Genomic DNA, 15109 nt, shown 5'->3' with positions numbered 1-15109 from the left:
AAACTATGATTATGAAAAAAAAAAAATATTCTTACTTATTTTCTAAATCCTTGAACAAATATATATGTAAGCGATTATAATATATTAATATATCATTATTTTTGTTAACTTATATGACAAACTTATTTGATTTATAATAATTATTTTAAATTATATTTTAATATAATTTTAATTATTTGGTAATATGAAATATTTTAAATTGATAACGTATCATATTAAAGTGAAAAGATTTATATCTTCCACAATATATTATATACGATTGTCAAAAGATGAATAATATGGCTAAATAACACCGAAATAATTCACGGCATTTATTAATAGTAAACATTATGCTTTTTAATCACTATTTTACTGATTAACACTTGTTTTATTTTTTATAGTTTGGTGGTGATCTAGCCAAGTTTTTAAGTTTAATTATATACAGTCTTAGTTCTAGTAACTTTTTACTCTATTATTTATTTATGATAAAAAACATTTTACCCAACATGAAATTTATAACATTAGCCCATTTAAATTATTATTTTTAACGCAACTTATTTAATAAAAAAGTAATTAAGTAAGGACTATTAATTAACATAGTATATTTAAAACATTTTACAGGTTAAATTATATTAAAAATGATTAAGTCTAATTTTCAATAAGATTATCATTAATAAAATTACTTTGTCATAAGTTCTGGTTTGACTTTTAAATTATTAAAATAAATAAATATGGTTTTTCTAATTTTACGTTAATAATTTTATGTATTAAATGACATTTCAGTTAGCATTTAGATTATTTATATTAGTCTACACATTTCAATTTAAATATTATTTAATATATAAAAAAATTTAATATCTTCTGATTAAAAAAATTATATTTATTTATTTTAAAATTTAGATAAAAATATATTAAAAAAATGAATTCTAATTCTACGTTTAAAGTTAAAGAGTACAGAGGTGTTGACCCTAAAGAAAATGTTTATTAGTTGATAAACTTTGCAATTATTTTTTATAGAAGAAACCTCTGCTACTAGACATAGACGTTATGATGATCTTGCTACTGTTTTTTTTTTTTTTTCTTTTTTTCAAGGTTATTGATTACTATATTGTAAAAGTTGTATTGTACTGTTTCTACCTTTGTCAAAAAAAGTGGGTAAACTTTCTCGTTAACGGAAAAAGAAAAAAAAACACGAAAAATGAAATAAATAAATATTAAACCATTCTTATAAATATATAAAACATGTATTGTATCAATATTTGTATATGTTACGTTATATCGATAATATTAAATAAATAACTATTTATAGCTTTAACGTTTATTTTTTTAATTATAATAAAATAAACAGTTAAATAATAATATTAAAACAAAAGTAAAATATTGATAATTAATAAATATATTTAACTTTTTTTTTTCTTCTTCACTCTCTTTTTACTATCATTAATATTTGAATCTGTGCAGATCCAGCTTTACCCTCTTACGTAGATGAATTCAATTCATCTACAACTAATTCAAATTCAAATCCAAAGACACTTTCATGTGATAAAGTTATACTTTAATGAAATGCAGTGAACATGTCCCATTAATTGAAACTCGTTTTTTTGTCTACTAAAACATGAATTCACACAGACATGTTTTTTCGTTTTTTCAAAAAATCGATCTCTTCCTTCACGGGTCAACACGAACATGAGAAAATAATAAAAAAATGGTCGGAAACAGCACCATAGCTGGTACTATACATATATGTATATATATACACAATCCATGCACGAATCTATCTATATTAACAAGAACAACAACAAACCTATCTCCAAACCTAAGATGGATAGTTATAACAACAGCATAACCACGAATGGTAGTTCAGGATTTGATGAGACATTATTTTCGGACACTATTGAACATTACATGGTTCATGACGATGGTTTGAACAACAACAATGTGTTTGTGTCGAACGAGGAATGGTTCTCAGGGGAAGGTGATAAAGCAGAAGAGCTAGTTGGAAGAGGGACGAGGTACAAAGGAGTGAGGCGTAGGGCACATGGAAAATTTGCTGCAGAGATAAAAGATCCGAACAGAAGTAATAGGGTTTGGCTTGGTACTTATGACACTGAAGAAGAAGCTGCTTTGGCTTATGACAATGCAGCTTTCAAGATCAGAGGCTCTAAAGCCAAGCTCAATTTTCCTCACCTCATTCCACCGTTGGATGCACCCATCGATCACCCTCCTCCTTCTTCTTCTTCTTCTTCATCATCCTCATCTCAGGATCCTTCCAAGAAAAGGAAGGGACTAGCTGGTTTGCTCAATAAATTAGCACATGAAAAAAACAGAATTTGATGCTGTCTTTCATTTTCGTCTACGAAAAAATAAATGTCATTTTATGTTGTTCGGTAGATTGATGATAATATGATACATCAGTATGTAGAATGTTACGTATATCCAGCAGCTAGCATAGTGGAGCTGAGTGAAAATGTAGCAGAGTGAGACATGTCACTGTTTGGGATGTTTCTTTAAAGGGATGTTGCTTTTTCTTACACAATTAATATCCTAAACTAAAACTGTTTGTATAAATAAGAGTTACCTATTTGTGTACTACTATATATGATTGCATTTGTTCACATTTATATTATATATATATATATATATATATATATAAAATTTATTACCTCAAAAACATAGTAATTTCATAGTAGAAAATTATTTAAGCAACACAATCTCAATTGACCAAAATTTAATAACGAAAAGGAAAATTAATTTCTGTCGGAACTTTTAGCTAAACCAATTTTTTTTTCTTTAAGTTGAGAATATATATATATATATATATATATATATATATATATATATATATATATATATTTGTTCTGTTGTTAAAAAGAAATGTAAGTAGTTGTAATTTTTTTGATCACAGAAAGAAATAGCTTGCATGAAGAAGTTTGCTAAATAGCTGGGTTTGTTGGCCCATGAGTGCACAGCTATTCCGGCCCATTGGATTCTCTTCACGTAGAGCTATTATATATTTATATATATATATATATATATATATATATATATATATATATATATATATATATATATGTAATTGTAAGACAATTGCCCATGCCAACTCTAATAGAAAAAAACAAATAATAAGTGAATGTGGGAAGTGAGACCATAATAGATGAAAATCGAATATGTCGTGGAGAATAAATTGGTTTGATCGGGAGAAATCCCAAATTGAAATATTATTGGAAAATAAATTTAGCTAAATTGATATTTAAATTGGTTTTTAAATTTAATTATTAAAGAGAAAGAAATTCACTAAGTATTAGTTATCAAAATTTTTGTTACTAAATGATTTGATTTTTAAACTAATCTTTAATTAATTAGTGACTAATTTAGTGACCAATTATAATTTTTTTATTAATAGTGACTATTTTAGTAACTAATAACATTTTATTTTATAAATTGGTATCTAAATTGATCATTATAATAACTAATAATATTTTATTATTAAGATTGATTGTTTATAAAATATTTTCTTATATTATATTTTATTAGTTAAAGATTCACTACATTTACATTTATGTTGTTTATTCAAAATAAAAAATATTATTTTATTAAAAAATTTATTTTAGTATGACTTCACAATCCAAAAAATCCGATCCGACCGAATTAACCTGAAATCTGTGTCTGACTAATCTAATAAATTAAATGTTCGAATTTATTTTATATACGCACAGTTTTTTTTATCAGCAAAAACATATATATATATATATATATATATATATATATATATATATATATATATATATATATATATATATATAACGAATATATTAAAAAGAGATCAACCGATGTATGGAAAATTGGAAAAAAAACAAAAAAAAAAGAGAAAAGAAATTATTGTGACGTTAAGGTTGATGATCAATCGAGCTTCTCTGTTTCATACATCATAATGTATTTTGTTTTAAAAAAGTAACAGAATATTATTGATTAATTTTTAAATATTATTCAGACAAAATTTAGGTGGAATTCAACCAAAATAAGGACAAACTTTAGGTAGTTCTAGGATAGTGATTGCCATGTGGGTTGGCATAAATCTGTGTCATCTCTTGTTTTGTTATTCCCTTAATTTCTTTTATAATCCTTATAACATTTTTTTAATTTATTTATCAATATGATTACGTTTTTGTCTTTCTCATATACGTAACATTTTTAAACAAATGTAATAATATATATTTTTAATGTATATTTGGCTATGTGCGTGACGTATGGAGCCTGATAGGGGCAATGTTTCATCACTCAACCCCATGCCTGTTTAATATTTTAACCTTTTTAAAATATAATTAACAACTTAATCCTGCGCATAAAATTTCCATTATATATAAGAGAGAATCTTGCTAAGTGGAATACAGGCTAACCTTTCTAACTTTAAAATTTTAAAAGTTGACACTATGTCATTGTCATTTTAAATAAATAGATAACTTTTTTTTTTTAATTTCCAATTGATAGATGATAAAACAAACTAAAAATAAAATAAGTGTATTAAGCAATATCTATTACTTAAAAAACACAAAAATCCATTTGAAGCATACTTTAGCAGTAGTTAAAAGCGTTCAATAGATGGTATTTTAACATGTGTTATGCACACATTATAGTAATCTTTTTAATGAAAAACGTAAAGTATAAATTTATAGAATTTATTCTACTTTTGTAATCAATTATTTTCTCGGCACTATTAACTGCTCACAATTTAATGATACTATTGTTATATTTTTGAAATAATAACTAATAATATTTTTAATTATTAAATTTCATAAAAAGAAAGATATACATGAAATTGTAGATTTAACTGAAATTACAAATTTAGAAAATACGAAGACCAAAAAAAGTAATAGGAGAAGTAAAAGTTAAAAAGGGAATGAAACTATAATTTATTTAAATGGGTATATAATTACACTATATTTATGCGTTCAATGATCGAAAGTAAATAATATACACATTAACGATATAAAGAATTAAAAGAAGAGAGCCAATTAAACAAGAATAATCGTATATTATACGTTTGTTAATCAACTTTTATAATATTAAAGAAATTGTGTTTGTGTCAGAAGAAACCCTTTTGTTCCCTACAATTTTAATTTTTATCATTGTGGTTGGTTCTCCTAACATATTCATTATCATTGCCTACATAACTTCTTAGGCCTCTAGCCAATCATGATCTCCACCACACACACACACCTGTTAGAAAAATGTATGGATAAGTATGGTCACTAATAATAGAGAAGAGGCATATTAAATATTGACTTATTAAGCTAACGAATCTTAATAAGGAGAAAATGTGCTACAATTCTCATGTTTAAAAATAAATACCATTGTTTTGTTTCTGCAGTAATAAAAGTGGTATTAATACTTTATATGAATCCATCTCTCTAGATAATTATTTTTTTAAAAGACTCACTCCAAACTCATATTAGGTTTATTTATAACTTTAGCAGGCTTAATGTTGACCAAAACAAAAAAAATTAATGGTTCTAGCTTTGTGTATTGTTATCAGAATCCAAATTCTTTATTTTTTTTTATCATCTGTTAGATATTAAAAATTTATTATACTGATATTTTAAATATTGTTTTAATATATTTTAAAATGTTAAAATTAATAAAAATCAGTATATTATAAAAATATAATAAATAAATAATATACAAAAATTAACAGAAAATCCAAATTCTTGTTAACGTTAACAAAGACTACTTTGACGTATAAAATTACCATTCAATATTCATGTATAAGGTGGTGCTTCGTTAGTTAGATTAGATGAGGTGTGACTCACTACAATTTAAATATAATTCAATATTTAACCATAAACTTATTGCTAAAGGTTAGAACAACAATTCCAACAGAGTTTGCTGTGAGAGTAGCATTATTTAAAGGGAAGAAAAAGGTGACGACAAATATTGCCACTTCAAAGTTCAAACCATGCCAAAATCCATGGAAGCTTCAAAGAAGCAACCATAACCATTGCAAGAATATTTAAAAAAAACCTGCACGTTGTGCCATAGTAGTTAGCAGAAAAATACAATTGTTTAAACAAATTCGATGCTATATATGATGCACGGCACCATGTAGTTGAAGGCACAAAAACCGCAAAGTTAGCTGAGCATCGAAACATGACTTCAGCCACCACAGATTCCGACTTTGCGTTCTTGGAATCCGTTCGACAGTACCTAATTGGACACGATTCCATCAATCTCATGCCTGCAACTTCTCACGATCCACTTTCAAACCCTAAACGCGATGGCGATTTCGAGAACATTGTTTTTCGAAGTGAGGACGCAACTGCTGCGGTGGCGCGTCATGTCTACGCACCACCGGCATGGAAGCATTACCGAGGTGTGAGGCGCAGGCCATGGGGGAAATTTGCGGCGGAGATAAGGGATCCAAAGAAGAACGGAGCTAGAGTTTGGCTGGGAACTTTTGACACGGAGGAGAAAGCAGCTTTGGCTTACGACAAAGCTGCTTTCAGGATGCGCGGTCAAAAAGCGAAGTTGAATTTTCCTCATCTTATAGATTCTGATAATTTTGAAACATTGTCAGAACCGGTGATGGAAACAGATCATAAGAGGAAGTTGTCGGAAAGTTTTGAAGCATGTTCACCGTCATCGTCGTGTTCAGAAGATAGTTCAGAGTCACAAGGGACAAAGAGGAGGAAGAACCTCACTGATCTATTGAATAAGTTAGCAAAGAGTAGAAGCCAAGCCAGGGTAGTGGGTTAGAGGAGTGTGTTGTACAATTTGATCAATTGTTGATTCAATGATTCTGATGCAATCTGGTGTTCATAGAATTTCATTTTTTGTTCGCAATTTCACAATTGCCAATTTGATTATCGTTATTGATGCTCAAATTCGGATGTTTGACAGTATAAACAAGAATTATTGACCATAAAACCAATAAAAGGAGTTGACATATATTTTTAACTTTTAACTTGCACTGTGAGGGATCATTAGTAGAAAAATGGAAAAGTGTAATATTATAAATGTGTAGAATCTTAATTTATTAGTTGAACCTCATCCAAAACGATATATGTGTATAATTTTTATGCAATACTTAATTGTTCTTGTAGTGTTGAGAAGCTTGATTTGAGTTTGAAAGGGGATCAAGGGAAGAGGTAAGAGGAAAAAATATAATCCAGTGTTGTAGGAGTGATACGGTGATATAGTGGTTAGAAGAAAGAAAAATGAAAGAAATATGGCATTTATGATTTGAACAAGTTCGAATAATGTGTCAAGAGGATCGTCTAGAGAGAGAAAAATATTTTTTGGTTAAAGATTTTTTTATCGATGCAATTTTAGTGTTTGGTGGAAGAGATTCTTATAATAGATGAAAGATTCTTAATATTAGATGACACCTCATCCTTCAGAGGTACCTCTAAACCTGTAACTTCATTTGCTTCTACTGAATAGGTGATCATCGCAACATTAAGAGACAAACAAACACAAAACACACAAAAGGGTAAATTAGTGTTAAAAAGGAAAATTCTAGAAATAATTAAATCATGTCAAATGCACATAACCATATATAGGTATAATAGATATACAAGGATATATGCACACAAAACAATTGAAACTAACTCAGCTATTCAGATACATGCATTTGACATCAGACTCATTAGTGGTGTGCACCTATGGTGATTTTCAAACTCTGCAGAGCTTGACCTCAAGGGATTATCACCTAACCACACACAAGGTAAATCCTAGGACCAAACAAGTTCAGTGACTAGGACCTCTTACGAGTCTCATCACATAACCTATTCTATTGTACTTGAGTGTGAATAGTTATTAAAGTACAAGATACCTCCATATTGAATCCATATGTTAATGCATACAATACAATTATCACCACATTAAATTTCTCCTTGAAATTCCTTAAACACCATCGTACATGCTCACCACAATATATTCATTTCAATTTATAGTAATGAAAATCATAAAATAAGCTTCACATCAATCACAAAACATCCAAAAACAGCCAAATAGGAAAAATAGGCAACACAGGGCACCAGACGCTCAACCCCATTTGCCTCGCAAAAACTGGCGCTCAACGTGAAAATTTGTCACTTAGTGCCCAAGGGCTAAACTGCTCTCAGACTTGCAAAGGAGCTAGCGATCATTGCCGCCTAGACGACACTTAGTGCTCATCAACTCACAAAAAGTGGCGCTCAACGGTGGAGAATGCCACTCAGTACCATAGTAGATGACAACAATTTCAATTTGTGGGTTTTGGGTAATCTGGACCTATGTCACAACTCAAATTAGTACTCCTACTTTAGGTATTGGTCCAAAACAGTTTTTAAAACGTAGTCCAATTTGATTAATGACTCAAATTTCACTTTCTCCCAATTATCACTAGATCAAACAACAACATACAACAATTAATCAAGCAATCCAAATTACTAAAAATCATACATACTAATAAGATTCATCATATAACTAAATTTCATCACCAAAAAATCAACCACAGATATGCAAAAATATCAATTTCTATCAAACTCACGCACATAGACATAACTAGCTTCCCTTACCTAACCAAGCAACTCATAAGACCTAAACAACTCTAAGAACACTAAAACACCTTTAACGCCATAAGATTGTCTATTTATACCTAAGAACAACACAAGAAGAATCAAGACATATCGTTATGATTATTGATCAACAAAGACTCAAATTGATAATTAAAACCTCACATATGCAACTAGAAGAAGGGTCATATATGCAAGCTAGGACAAAAGACCCACAAGAAAACAAGCAGAAAATAAGTTACACGATCGAAGAAACTTATCGATCCAAATTGAAGAGCTAGCCGCGACGATTACTTTTGTAGTCTTATATTTGACGATTACTCCTACGGTCTCAGATCTTCAATCAGACAAGTAGAAGACGACGAGAACTCCTAGAGAGAAGTTTGAGAATTCTAGAATAATAGTTTCTAGAGATAATGTGCTTTAAAATAATGAAACTTGTTTATAACAAATTTATTTATATTAAAATCTTTTAACAATAAAATAATCGAGTCACGTTATTTTTAAACCACTATCACTTCTAAAATACTATTTTATAGGGTTTTACATCCTTATCTTAGATTAGATTATTATATTCTTTAACCCAATAACATCATCCTACTTTAGATGACTAAAATAAAACAAAAACAAAAAACAAACTAACTAATCCAATTTAATTAACTTAATTCGATTCAACTATTATATAAAATCTTCTAAATTTATTTGTTGTTAAACCTAAACCATTTTATTTGGAGCCCACTCCTAATATCGAGCTTCCCAACCACTCCTACGTAGCTTTGCATAACCACAAAAGGAAGAACCCTTATCTTCCATTCCATTCCTTCCTACTTTCAATTTATTAGGTTTTCTTTACTCATTAAAGGTTCGATGTTGTCTTTCTGTACACTCAAGGTTTGGTTCATGTGGGAGTAGGTGTTGGGATTTGGTAATAGTATATTCTAGAAGAGGTATGAATTGGTCGAACTTATAATATTAAGGTGCTAATATTAAGCTGAATAAATAAAGAAGTATTTTGGGTAATTGAAATATTCTCTTACATTGAAGTAATATATACATATTATAACAATATAAATTACGCTTTTTTACTCTAGACCACATATTATGGATGTGTTTTTAAAAAAAATATCATTTACTGAGTATCCTAGCAATTATAAAAGTATCCTAACATGCTACAATTTTAATTTGTTATAGAATACTTGAAATCTTTCGTTTGTTAATATATTTTACTAAACATGATTAACGAGGATAATCAAATGAAAATGGTTAATGAATCAATTTGGGTGGAGTAAAAACGCAACTTATATGTTTATCATATACGATAGTTCATAGATCTTATAATCAAATGCCAAATGTTAACCAATTATAATTAGGTAAAACACAATTACATAGTGATCAATACATTTTTTTCCTCTTAAGAACCATAACTGTAGTCACATATACCCAACATCCTTTGTACTATACAAACACGACGACATTAATTCAGATGCGCATTAAGGAAAGAAAGCTCGTTAAACAGAGGATTTAAAAAGTTAATTAATTTAATTTTTTGGACTAAAATCTTGATATTTCATATTTGTAGAAGATATTACTCGTCCTAATAAAATGAAATTAATAAATAGTGAAATGATAAGAAGATGGATAATGTCGTTTTCTGTCTCCAGCAAAAGCATTCCAATCACGAGTATTCATTTTCTGTCTTTTTTAAACCATCGTTCTTTTTAAAGGAACACACTTACCTAAAATCATGTTAAGAAGATTTTCGATATAAGGACCATATTTCACTTGAATTCTCAACACATAGAAGCTGTAAACTCTTTCATCAACGACCATATTCCACTTGAATTCTCAACTATAGAACCTGCAAACTCTTTTCTCAAAGCTCAATTCTTTGTCTTTGATAGATTAGTAAGAGAATTAAAATGATAGAGTCCTTTCTCAAAAAAATGAAAACCCAATATCCATTAAGTTTAGTCTATCCCCGGCTAATTCTTCATTTTAAGAAAGCTACAATACAAACAATATTCATGCTAGAAAAATCTATTTAAGTATGCTATGTCCACGTTTCTTAATTTGTGATGCGATATAAAAAATTAATAAAACATAAACTAATATAATAAAGTACAAACAATATAGATTTGAAAGTTAAAATATTGATGAGAGTGGACCTAGCTAACTTTGCTAGTTTCACCCAAAATACGAGAAGAGGGCCCAATTTCGCACCCAAACGTTCACATTTTTTATTTTAAAAAGACGATGGTAGCATATCTGTTGAATGTATTGTATTTATTCAAACACTTCGCTCGTTTTTTAATTATAACTACTTTAAGTTTAATTTTAAGGTTGTTGGAGGGAATGAAATATATTGATCTATAATGTTAAATCTGACCATTTTTCTATCAGGTGTTGCAGTCATCATCGGCGTCTTTATTATATAGAGTAAATAGAATATATTTATTACCAACTTAACCATCAATTATATATATATATATATATATATATATATATATATATATATATTTATTGTATTCTTTATTTCTATTTCAAATTTAATCAAAACTAATATATAATAACGGGATTTGGGATTAAATCTTGATATCAGGTTTTTTAAATAATATAACTTACATTTATGTAATTTTAATCCGGTGCATTAAACGCAGTAACTCTCAAAAAAAAAAAAAAATTGGTCCAATAATTATCTATTTATGAACTATATGTTAGAAATTTAAGTACCAGTCTAAATTCCTTATATAATTAAGTTCAGGTATTATTTCATTCCGTAAACTCTTATCTTTTATCTTTATTTTCATATTTTTGAATTTCGAAACTTCAAAAATATACAAAAAGTTAATTAAATTACCTATGTACAATAATGTGTACTGATTATTACTTCAGTAAATCACTTTTAATCACACAACTTCTCATTGCCAGTTGGGCTGAATGTTTTTTAGAAATAAATTATTGGCTACAAATTTTTATATATTTATTTTATCTAACGTGCAGTAATCATTACACTCACATTGTATGAAGTTATAATAGCTGAGCTAGGTTAAAAGAGTTAGGTAACCCAATTACCTTCTATTTATATATGTCTTTTTCTGGTAAAAAAAAGATTATCATTTCTTAGTACAGGAATTGAAGTACCATTTTTATATAAAAAATGATTAAATTATAGTGGTGTAATTTATATTATTTTACAGTAAAACCTAAATTGATATTTTCTTTCTCAGAGTATACTTTTTTTTACTAAACTAAAATAATTATTATAATGTATATTCATTAATAAAAAAAGATTTTTTTAGCGTTATGTCATTATATATGACATATATAACAATCGTAAAAAATGTAAAATAAAGATACAAAAAAAGTTAGAAACTAATTTTAGAACAAAAAATAGTTAATCATTTATATACCAATTTATAAAATTAAAAATTATTGGTTACTAAAATAGATACAATTATAAATATAAAATTATAATTGGTCACTAAATTAGTCATTAATCAATTAGAGATCAATTTAAAAATTAAGTCATTTTGATAATCAATATTTAGATAGCTAAATTTCAGTGACTAATTTTCTTTGATAACCAAAATCATAGTAACTAATCTTAAAAACTAATTTAGTAACTAATTATAATGTTTTATTTATAATTGTGACTATTTTAATAATCAATAATTTTTAATTTTGTAAATTATATAAATTGATTATTATAGTTAGTGATAATTATAAGTCATTAAAATTAATTATTATTTAGAAGTTTTATTATAGTAAAAGCATAAACTTATATCGTATATAATATATATAAATTTATGTCTGTTGGTCTCTTGGATATGTAATAATCATGTTTATTGTAGAGGCAACAATGATATGTTTCTTTTTTATATTTTTTGCCAAAATTTATGTTCACCGAAAATCAATATATATAATACAAAAATACATTACATAAAGTTTCATAAAGTTTCAAAATTTTGTAGTATAAATATCTTAAATAATATATAAAATATAAAACAATAGATAAAAAATATTAAAAAATAAAAAATAATCGTAAATAATTAAATTTTTAAAATTACAGACCACTCTGGGGTTTATTATTATTATTTTCTTAAATATAAATTAAAAATTCCTTTCACTGCATATAAAAAAGAGAGTAATAGTAACGATAATCACATGGTGGCCTTGAGATTAGTTTATTGAACAAAATAAAAAAATGGCACGTGACCAAAACCTAATGAACTTTCACAGAAACAACCTTCAAAAGAAGATCGGAGGAAATAACCCTTCATTCACTGTTCCATAATCAGAAAAAAAATTGCTATATATAATCACACACAGTGTCACAGTTCAGTGCTCAAGTTCTTTCTCAACCACCAAACTTCACCTCAACACCATTGCTCCTTTTCACTAACAAATCATGTCATCCACCACCACGGATTCAGAGTGTGCATTTCTGGAACAGATTCAGCAGTATCTCCTTCACAACGATTCAACCATTGTAACACCATCTCAAGCTTTTCCTTGCCCTATGCATGACAGTTCTTCGGATGCAAGTGTCGACTTTGAGCACCCCACTGAAGCGCGTGAAGTGAACGCGTCGCCCAAGTGGAGGCGTTACAGGGGTGTGAGGCGACGGCCGTGGGGAAAGTTCGCAGCCGAGATAAGGGACCCTAAGAAAAACGGTGCTAGGGTTTGGCTGGGAACTTACGTGACTGAAGAGGAAGCAGCTATGGCTTATGACAAAGCTGCTTTCAAGATGCGAGGCCGAAAAGCTAAACTGAATTTTCCACATCTCATTGACTCCGATGTGTCATCGGAGCCACCATGTGCGGCGGCTTTGAAGCGGAACTTTCCAGAACCTTCTCCACCGCCACCACCACCATCGATGGATGATAGTTGTTTTAAGTCACAAGGGTCAAAGAGGAGAAAGAACTTACTAAATAACTTAGCCAAAAATAGAAGAAGCCAAGCCAAGGTGGTTGAAATGGCTTTGGAGGGAAATGTGGTTGAACAATGGGTGAATGATTTCAATGATTGCACTCTAATCTGGTGTTCCTAGTGTTACTCTTGTTTTTGTAGTTTCAAAAGTCGTTGTTTTTGCTGTGTCAGTGCAGTTCTTGAAACGGTTTTTGCATAACCTGGGATACTCAATTTCTGATGTTTGTAAACAATTATTAAACATTGAGAATGTTGAAAATTTTTCATTATAGAATTTTGGACTGGTTTATTAATTGAAAAATACAGTTATTTTGTTTGACTTGTGATTATTTCAAACTTATCTATTCTAAGATTTTGCCAAAGTATACATCCAACATATAAAATTAAAGATAAGAGATAAATGAAATTATCATAAGAAAGTATATTTACTTAACAATAACCTCGAAATTTATGCATCCGCGTGTAACCATCGTGTTATTATATATATACATAAATGATGACTATCTGAGAATATGTGTAGATTAGTGAGCTAATTAATAATTAATTTTGCATAAACAAACTGTGATTTGAATGGATTCTCTCTTAGAAAAGTGTGGAAAAGGGTATCGGCATGTGGTGTTGTGAGTTTAAAATGTCATTGCCCTGTGTCATCAATGATTATTATACTACTATACTAATAACACGTGAATATATTTTACTATTCAACTTTGATCCATTAATTTATTATTGCTTATGCACATCACAATCTGCATTATCAGATTTGATTCCTTATGTTATCGAGGAAATTAGTGCAACGCGGCAAAAATAAATCGATCAGGTTCTCAACCAAGGAAAAACTGTTGTCGGGATAATGTTTCTTAATATTTATAAACATAAATAATAATTTTCAACATACTTATATATTTAAAGTATTTATCCTTACGGGATACAAAATTTAGAAAGCATGTTAAGGTTGTATTTCATGGACAAAAAGAAGTGACATTTAGAAAAGTATTGTGTATTTGATAGTTTTTTCGTTGCCGACCAAAAAAAAAATTGATAGTTTTTTCGTGAAATACTCTAAATCAATTAATAAATTGGTAGTATTTTGCAGAATTAATTTATGACTCAACTTCCAAATACATGGTTACTTGTTAAACCAACAAAAGAAAAGGGATTTGATGTAAATATTAAATTTAATTACAACATGACATTATTAAATATAATTAAGATTGTCCATAATTTCAAATTTTCCGAATAGATAAAGTTAATTTTTTGGACTCTTTAAAATTATATTCCCAAAATTGATTGAGAATATACCAAATTAATTATATAGCATACAAACATACATGAGTAAATTTACATATAATTAGTTGTACACATTCACATGAACCAACAAGATATCCTCTCAAATATATTAAAGTAGTAGTGACCATCTTACGAAATGAGAACTAAAGTTAACATTTATGAAGACGAGTGAAATTAAAATATAATTTATAAATGAATTTTTTGAAGGAAAAAAAGGAAAGCATATGCCATTATGATAGGATCCCACCACAATAAATATACTCTTGATAAGTATTTTTAAGTCTATAATTGTGAGAGGTTACATAATAGATTGGGTGAAATTAATATATACTTACTTTTAGATTGGAAGAGGGAAAAATTGT

The 15109-nt window shown here is 28.2% G+C and overlaps 3 protein-coding genes across 3 annotated transcripts; all 3 read left to right on the top strand.

Annotated features, from left to right (window-relative positions):
* Window positions 1–1800: 1800 nt before the first annotated feature.
* LOC114186313 (ethylene-responsive transcription factor 2-like) lies at window positions 1801–2313 on the top strand. Its single transcript, XM_028074370.1, has one exon. It carries the CDS (start codon window positions 1801–1803, stop codon window positions 2311–2313), a length of 513 nt encoding a protein of 170 aa, XP_027930171.1.
* A 3601-nt stretch (window positions 2314–5914) lies between these two features.
* On the top strand, window positions 5915–6857 carry LOC114185576 (ethylene-responsive transcription factor 1-like). The gene has a single exon (XM_028073391.1). It carries the CDS (start codon window positions 6124–6126, stop codon window positions 6727–6729), a length of 606 nt encoding a protein of 201 aa, XP_027929192.1. The 5' UTR covers window positions 5915–6123; the 3' UTR covers window positions 6730–6857.
* A 5973-nt stretch (window positions 6858–12830) lies between these two features.
* LOC114186020 (ethylene-responsive transcription factor 1-like) lies at window positions 12831–13736 on the top strand. Its single transcript, XM_028074012.1, has one exon. The coding sequence runs from the start codon at window positions 12940–12942 to the stop codon at window positions 13579–13581; it is 642 nt and encodes a 213-aa protein (XP_027929813.1). The 5' UTR covers window positions 12831–12939; the 3' UTR covers window positions 13582–13736.
* Window positions 13737–15109: the final 1373 nt, after the last annotated feature.

The sequence above is a fragment of the Vigna unguiculata genome, chromosome 5, assembly GCF_004118075.2.
Source record: "Vigna unguiculata cultivar IT97K-499-35 chromosome 5, ASM411807v1, whole genome shotgun sequence".
NCBI classification, from domain to species: domain Eukaryota; kingdom Viridiplantae; phylum Streptophyta; class Magnoliopsida; order Fabales; family Fabaceae; genus Vigna; species Vigna unguiculata.
The sequence above is the reverse complement of the archived record's forward strand: the minus strand, read 5'-3'. Positions and strand labels throughout refer to the sequence as shown.

Coding starts and splice junctions, on each gene's coding strand:
- LOC114186313 (XM_028074370.1), top strand. CDS start 1,801: ATGGATAGTTATAACAACAGCATAACCACGAATGGTAGTTCAGGATTT.
- LOC114185576 (XM_028073391.1), top strand. CDS start 6,124: ATGACTTCAGCCACCACAGATTCCGACTTTGCGTTCTTGGAATCCGTT.
- LOC114186020 (XM_028074012.1), top strand. CDS start 12,940: ATGTCATCCACCACCACGGATTCAGAGTGTGCATTTCTGGAACAGATT.